Source organism: Spermophilus citellus (assembly GCF_964194105.1).
Source record: "Spermophilus citellus genome assembly, chromosome: 15".
Taxonomy (NCBI): domain Eukaryota; kingdom Metazoa; phylum Chordata; class Mammalia; order Rodentia; family Sciuridae; genus Spermophilus; species Spermophilus citellus.
In genome coordinates, this window is record NC_138195.1 from 16,480,832 (window position 1) to 16,488,965 (window position 8,134).

The 8,134-nt window shown below is 48.6% G+C and overlaps 1 protein-coding gene across 1 annotated transcript; it reads left to right on the forward strand.

Annotated features, from left to right (window-relative positions):
- Positions 1-3,172: 3,172 nt before the first annotated feature.
- Positions 3,173-5,559, forward strand: FXYD4 (FXYD domain containing ion transport regulator 4; the record flags this gene model as incomplete). The annotated part of the gene is made up of 7 exons (XM_081268643.1): positions 3,173-3,212; positions 4,026-4,058; positions 4,176-4,199; positions 4,736-4,810; positions 4,892-4,928; positions 5,360-5,397; positions 5,483-5,559. The coding sequence occupies 7 exons, from the start codon at positions 3,173-3,175 to the stop codon at positions 5,500-5,502; spliced, it is 267 nt and encodes an 88-aa protein (XP_081124769.1). The 3' UTR covers positions 5,503-5,559.
- Between the last annotated feature and the right edge of the window lie 2,575 nt (positions 5,560-8,134).

An 8,134-nucleotide genomic window follows, 5' to 3' on the forward strand; every position in this document is an offset into this window, starting at 1 on the left:
GATTACTTTCTTGAAATGTATTACATGATGAATTAAATACATATCTTCAGCTTTCAAAAAAAAAAAATAAAATAAACATGTCTGAGAAATTTTTGGTGGGGGTGGGGTACCGGTACCAGGGATTGAACTCTGGGGCATTCAACTACTGAACCACAGCCCCAGCCCCTTTTTTTATTTTAATTTATTTAGAGACAGGGTCTCACTGAGTTGCTTAGTGCCTTGCTTTTGCTGAGGCTGGTTTTGAACTCACCATCCTCCTGCCTCAGCCTCCTAAGACACTGGGCTTACAGGCATGCGTCACCATGTCAGGCTGGGGAGATATTTTCAAGTTAGTACACACAGAATTGCTTCAGTCTTTGCAGAGACTGCATGCTTAGGTAGAAAGTGTGCCTGCTTTTTCCATACCCTTGGTCATGAAATCTTGGGCAGAGGTCATAGACAGTGCCCAGGAGAAATCCTCATCTGTCCCCATCCTGCTGGGGGCCTCCCAGGGAGACAGAGAACCCCATGTCTCTGAATGAGAAATGCTTTCTACCTAGCCCAAAGGTTTCTCAGCCACTTAGTTCCCAAGGATACCTTACCAAGCCCAATTCTCTATTCCTAACTTCCCCTACCTTCTCTTGCCCTGTGCCTGCCCCTCCCCATCCCTCCCCCCAACTCTGGGTCAATGGCCTGGTAGAGTGTTCTCATAGAGTCTCTGTGTTCTGTCCCAGTTCTGTCCTAGTGGAGTGGAGAGCATCCCCTCTCCAACTTCTACCAACAGCTTATCCATCTGGCCTTTCCCAGCAAGTCCAGGCCAGAGACCTCCACTTCCTTTTCAGCCATCCCTTTTACCTTCTAGATAAATTGTCCCTCCTTTGGCAAAGAAGAATCGGGTAGGAAGAAGAGCAGAACAGAGGTCTGATGAGGTCATCTAAAGGCATGTGTGTGACAGGGTGAGTTTGGCAATCAACAAACAGAGCCAACTGTCTTCCTCCTGGTACTGCACCCCCCTCCGCCCAGCTCCACCCCACCTCTGTGAGGAAGGCAGTTTCTGATTATGACCAGAGTCACATGTTATGAGGGCCTGGTCAGAGGGGAAGCAATTCAAGGAGTATCTGTGAGCCCCAGCCCTCTCCATCCAAGAACACCCAGTTCAAGTAAAAGCAATGAGACCACTGAGCAAACGGAGCCTCAAGACCAGTTCTCAACTTCTCAACCACTCTACTGTCCCCAGGACATCCACACACAGAAGCCCTGGAACCCCCCACCCCATGGCAACACCTGTCTGTCCCCTCAATCACACCCCTCTGGACCATCTTTTAGAATTTAGGTGAATTAAGGAAGCTGAATCCTCCAGAGAGGGTCTGAGTCCTAGCCCATCTCTCTTCCCTTTCCCCTCATACCTCAGCTCTGAGCAGGCCTGGGACCCCAGATGGCCGTGCTCTGGGTGTGGCAGGTGAGCTGTCTCCTTAAGATTAGCACATGGGGAGGGGTGGCTGCAGGAATCCAAGGAGTCTGACCAGTTCCCTCCAGCCTGCTGGTGTGTTGCCCTGGGCGGGGCCCCTGGGTTTATAGAGCCAGAATCCACCTGGGCTGTCCATAGCCCAGCAGGCTCCTCAGAACTCTCTGCACCTGGCTCAGGTGAGCTCTCAGGTGAGCAAGCACTTGCTAGGATTTTGAAGCTGCTAGGTGGAGGGGGGATGACCTGGGACCCATGTTCGTAAGGGATGGGGGGTGCGCCAGGAATTTGAGTTATGGTATAGAGCTTAGAGGTTTTGAGGTCAGAGGCTCTAGCAGCCTTCTGGAGCTTGAGGCATCTTACTTTGTGATCGCTGTCTGGATGATGGGTTGGAGGCTGGAGGAAAGAGGGGCCAGCCTTTGGCTGAAGAATATATGAACTGGAGATAAGAGCCTAAAAGTTCAGAAACTTTGGCAGAAAAGGGTGCTGGGAGAGGCCAATGAAGGACAAAGGAAAGCCAGATTCTCAGACTGGCCTAGCATGTAATGCACTCCCACCTACTGCATTCAGAAGCCATGCCAATAGTACCTCCTCTTAGGGTGAAAGGACCCACGTGCTTGTTTACATCTATATGTATTATAACGGGTTTTCAGTGCTAGGCATATTTCTTAGGCTAGACAAATAGTAGTTCTTTTCATTCCATCGTTATAACTTACAAGATGGTTATTATTTACAGGACCCTGAAGCCCAGAGAAGCAACTTGCTGAGTCACAAAACTGGTAAGTGGCTCAGAGGGGACTCAAGCCCAGCCAGCTGGCCTGGGATCTGTGATCTCATTAGGAGGCCAAAGCTGGGCATAGCAGATAATAACAGTGGCTTCAGAACTGAGCCTGTGGCTAACAATATGCAGAAAGCTGGGAAGGGCTTTATCTCAAGGACTCAGCCACTTTAGAGACAAATAAATGGGATTGTGGGCAGCAACTACCTGCCTGAGAAGGATCAGTGTCCCACCCTCAGTGGATCTTTCTAGACGATATCATCTACATCCTGAGAGTGGAATCTAGGGCTGCCTGGAGCAGAGATGGGGGCTTGGCTGAAAGAGGAGGTCCTCACTGCAGCAGTCCCTTTTCCTCAGAGATGAGTGGCTCACTCCCTTTTGCCCTTTTGCCCTAGGTGCCGGGATTCTAGGGCTATCTGGGAACTCAGCCAGAGAGTTCCAGAGTTTGGCCACCCCAGCTCAGACCCTTGTGAATAGCCAGGGTCTGAGAGTCCGCACCCTCCCACCCTGACTTGGAAGAACAGCCACCTGATCTTGGGCATCTTGTTTCCCCTCTCTGAATCCCCCCCTTTTTTTCCCTTCTGGAAAGGGAGAGAATGATAATATCTTTCTAATGGGGAGAAAGGTGCTGTAAATATCTTATCTCCTCAAAAGCCTTCTATAGTCCTTCCTATGTACAAGCTCTGCTCCGAGTGCTTAACTGGAATTAACCAATCCACATAACTCCTCTAGGCAGTCTAGATGAGAAAACAAAATAGCCCAGAATCACCCTATGAGCAGGTGCATTTGTCCAGGTTTGTATCCTACTCTCACAACGGGGCTCTGCCCTTTGCTTGCCCCCTCTTGCTAATGGGTTACACGATGAGCCTGGGGCAGATTTTGGATTGTGGACCCCAAACCACCTCTTTCTCCCCGTGTGTCTCACCCTGCAGTACTGCCTTACAAGTTGTGACATGGAAAGAGTGACCTGGGCCTTTCTCTTGGTGCTGTCAGGTGAGTCCTCTCAGCCTCTTGACACAGTTTTCTAGTCATCTTACTCACTGGCCAAGGCAGTAAAGATCAGACAGCCTCTTCTAAAAGGAGGGTTGGTGTCCAATAAATGTGTTTACATTTAAACTGTCAACTGAAGGATATTTTAGTATGGTGGAATATGGACTCTCAAAAAATTGTTCTAATGGTTCCTGAGTCATTGAACTGTGGAAAATTGACTATCTGTGGCACAAACAGAAAGGCATGCCCTGGCTGGACATGGTGGTACATGCCTGTAATCCTAGCAATTCTGAGAAGGCAGAAAAGTCACCTGTTTCTGGCAGAAAGCTTCCTAGGAAAGGTTAAACAGGTACCAACAAGTTATCTCATTCAGAATGCAAGAAAGAAGGCCCAGTGTGGCGGCACACACCTGTAATCCCAGCAGCTAGGGAGGTTAAGGCAGGAGGATGGCGAGTTGAAAGCCAGCCTCAGCAAAAGCGAGGTGCTAAGCAACTCAGGGAGACCCTGTCTCTAAATAAAATAGAAAATAGGCCTGGGGATGTGGCTTTGTCGTCTAGTGCCTCTGAATTCAATCCCTGATAACCCCTCAACACACACACACAAAAGAAAAGAATAAGACAGAATGGAAGAAAGAATAGCAGGAAGCCTGTGGGGGTGTGTGTGTGGGGGTATGGTGAAGGATTCAGGGTGGGAAGCAAAATCCCAGGAGTGTTGGAGCTGGAGAAGGTATAAAAAATGCATCTGGTGGTTCCAGAATCACCTCCCCAACTGACCTCTTTGGACACCAGTGTCACTTCCTCTCCTTTTCCCACCCAGGCCTGCCTGTCTTGAAAGCCAACATGCTGTTTGGTGAGTGAGGCCCCCAGCTGCATGCCCACTCTGCCCCATGTGTTTCCCCTCTGAGACCCCCACATCCTGTCTCCTGGTTCTGGCCTTTATTCTTTCTTTATTTTCTTTTTCCTGCAGATAAAGATAGTCCCTTCTACTATGGTAAGAGCTGATATCCCCCACCCTTTTTCTATCCTGGGCCTCTTTGCCAGACAAGTTGGCAAAGGGTGATGTGGAGACCAGTATAGGCAAAGCGGGGTGGGAGATTCAACCTGTTTTTTTGTGAGAATTGCTCAGGGTCTCACTAAGTTGCTGAGGCTGACCTTGAATTTGGCGATACTCCCACCTCAGCCTCCAGAGTGGCTGGGATTATAGGCATGTGCCACCAAGCCTGGCTTCCTCATAGTATTTGACCTCATCAAATACTACAGGATGTACTATCTACTGGTTTCATGTCTTTTCATTACCTGGAATGTAAGTGCCAGGTGGGCAGGCATTTATTTATAGTACTCCACCCAAGCAGGTGCTTATAAACACCTTTTTTCTTTCTTTTTGGCTGAGGAATGAACCCAGAACCTCCCACATGTGCTCTACAACTGAACCACACCCCCGTCCCCATAAATATCTTCTGAATGGATGTGAGTCCACAGGTTGATGTGAGCTCATTCTTTGTCCTCTCCTAACTATCTCCACCTCAGACTGGGAAAGCCTGCAGCTGGGTGGGATGATCTTCGCAGGTCTCTTCTGTGTCGCTGGATGTGCCATGGCCCTGAGTGAGTGGTGGGGCTGTCAGAGTGGGAGTGTTGGGGGAAACTGACTCCAGCTGGCTCTCACACTGGCTCTTCCTCTCCTAGGTGGCAAATGCAAATGCAAGTGCACTCAGACCCCCAGGTGAGACAGGGACACTAATCTGTGCTCTTCCTACTGAGCAGATTTATTTCTTTTCTTTTCTTTTCTTTTCTTTTCTTTCTTTCTTTCTCTCTCTCTCTCTCTCTCTCTCTCTCTCTCTCTCTCTCTCTCTCTCTCTCTTTCTTTCTTTCTTTTTTTTTTTTTAATGAGCAGACTTATTAGGTGGTAAAGTAGTAAGGCCTGGGAAGCAGCCTGGAGGTTACTCACTGAGATTACAGTGGGATTTGTTATTGACAAATAATCTCCCCAAAGGGCCACAAATCAGAGAAAGCTCTGCTCATTGTAGAAGGGGCCATGGAAGAGCAGCAAGCAAGGTGTGCCCCCAGAGGGAGGGAAACCAGGAGTTCTGGGGAAGGAAGATAGAAGATCCTCAATGCTAACCTGATGCTAATCTGGTTACATCCTTTCTCTAGTCCCTTACCTGAAAAAACCATTCCACTCATCACTCCAGGTGAGCTGGGCTTCTGAGGAGTTGGGGGAGGGAAGGGGTGACTGCAGAGGGATGCATCTCTGAGGCCCGCCCCAACTCTTTGCAGGCTCTGCCAATACCTGCTGAGCACAGGACCAGCTTGGAGGGATTCCTCATGATCTCAGCCTTTGCCAGTGGCTGCTCCTGTCCCCCCCACTGGAGGCCTTACCCTCTGGAATGGTCTCTCTTCCAAGATGGGCTGTGAGGGGCCCTTCTGATCAGGGAGCTGTCCAAGATTTATTTATAAATTAAATTGGTCTCACCACTCCCTCAAGCGATCTTGTGATCCTCTCTAGGTCTGGGAGGAAATGGCAGGGGGCATCTTGCAGATTGCTCCTTTTAGCCTCCTATGTGTCTGGAGGCCCACTCAGAGAAAGACTTTGAGACCCCTCCCATTGTTGAACCCCTCCCCCAATATATACCATATCTCCCATTCTAGCCAGCCCCATAGGGATCCATGCACCACATGAAAAACCACAATGTTTTTATCAAAAAACCTTATACTTTTCACCCCTTGCCTAGAGACACTAGAAGTCCTGTAACCTAGAATGACCCTCAGTGGCTCACCCTTATTCAATGAGCACTCTTTAGCTGGCACAGCCCAGGAAATGCAGCAATTCCTTCATTGACCTGTCCACCCCAGGAAAACCCTGTATCCCCCTAGACCAACACATGATATACCCATCCCCAATTTCCTGAGAGACCTCACAAAGAACTCCATGCCAAAAAGCCATGCATTTTAGAAACAAAAGTCATCTATGCAAATCTGAGTTCCTTGGTATATCCAAAGCCTGCTCCCTGAAGGCCTCATTTTTGTCTTCCTCCACCAGGAGGTGTGTGGAAGTGCCTGCCAGTCACACATTCTCGACATGCCATTTGACATGCTGTAGTGGCCCAGGCAGGTCCAGGTCCAGTGGACAAAAGACCTGAGGACCTGGGCAAGCTCTCCCCGTTGCCCTGCTGGCCCCACAAAGCCTGCAGGATCCCAGCATTTGCAGCGGGAGCGGGGGATAAGCTCTGTGGTGGACCAGTTTTCCAGCCAAGAGGTGACACAGGAGCTGAGTCCTCAGAGGTGAAAGGTTAGAGGAGCCACGCAAACCACCTTCATAGAGTTTGCGCATGCAAACTACTGGAGAGCATGATGATTCTCAGGAGTAGAAAAAAGGCAGCGTGACTGGAATGCAGGTGATAAAATCAAAAGGGAGGCAGGTGCGGTGCGGCGCTGCAGGGAGCACCTTTCTCAGGCACACAGAGGGCTGCTAGCTATGCAGCAGAGCCCTGTGGGAGGGCTGGAGCAGGAGGATTGATGGGCCCTCATGGGGAGGCCATCCCAGTAGAGCCCACTCAAGGTGGCTTCCAAGCCCACCCTTCAATCTTAGAGTGAGTGGTGCAAGAGTTCCTCTCATCTTTAGACTCAGGAGAATGTTGGTGTGAGTGGATGGCTTCTGAGAAAGGAGGAGGGAAAAAAAAAAAAAGCTCTGCCTGATCCAAGTCTGGGGTAACAGGAGGGAACCAGCCTGCCAAGATGAAAGGAATGGCATGGCACTCTGACTCGGAGAAACCTGGATCACCACAATCAATAAACCTTGAGAAGCTCTACTGTATGAAATCCTGTTAAAATGAAACCCCACCCTTGTCTGGTGCACTTGTCACTGACATGAGATGCAGCCTCCATTTCCAACCAGAGCATCCAGCATGGGGGGACAGGTTGCTGGATATGGTATTCCACATGCATCTTCAGGTTGTTCCTGCTGGGCTTCATGGTAGTGGAGACCTGTTATATCCAATCCTGCTTTGGCTTTATTTTTATAAATGTCACTCGAAATTTAAATCCCACAATTGTTCCATTTCTTTAAGAAACTACTCTAGGCTAGAAGCCACACAGTGCCCTGTGTGTAGCCCCCTTATCACCATTAGTCAATAAACCTGACCAGTGACCAATTGCAGGCTTATCCTTACATTGTCAAATATGACACCTGTGAAGGGGATATCAGGGAGATTGGGTTAATCATGGCATGTGATACTGTGCCAGGAGGCAGTGTGCTGGTGGTATGAGAAGATGCAGGGTGAAGTCAGTGTTAGCGCCATATGGATGGACAAGGGAGGGCCATATGGATGGACAAGGGAGGGCCATGGGATTGGGCTGCTGAATCCCTAGGGAAACAAGCTTTTCTGTTTCCCTCCTTGGAGTAAGGAGTGAAATATGTAGCCATGAGATGAGAGGCATCTCTCTCCAGGTTTCTCTTTGTGAGATTACTCCCTGGGCTCATCTTCTCCTAGATGAAGGGCTGCCCAGGAGAAAGAAAAGGTAAAGAATAACTTCCACTATATTGAGCACTTATTATGTGACAGAAACTATTATAAACACTTTGTGCATGCTAATTCAGTTTTCCCAGTAACTTATGAGATAGAGACTGTATTTTCCTTGCTGTTCATAAGGGGATACTGAAGCACTCAGAATTCTCACAGGCAGATGAAGTACACAGATAGCCTCCAACCCATAGCTTCTGAGCTATGTTTCTGAAGGACTGGGTTGTTTCTGACATTTATACTGTCCCAGAGAGAGCCCAGTAGCTGGGCCTATTAGGTGATTATATATTTCTTATTTTAATATGTGTTTAATTAATCTTTTGCTGCTTGGTTAATAAGCTTGTTGGTCAATAAGTTTATTTAAAAAAAACTTTCATAGAAAACTGTTTGGTTTAGCTCTCAGCAGTCT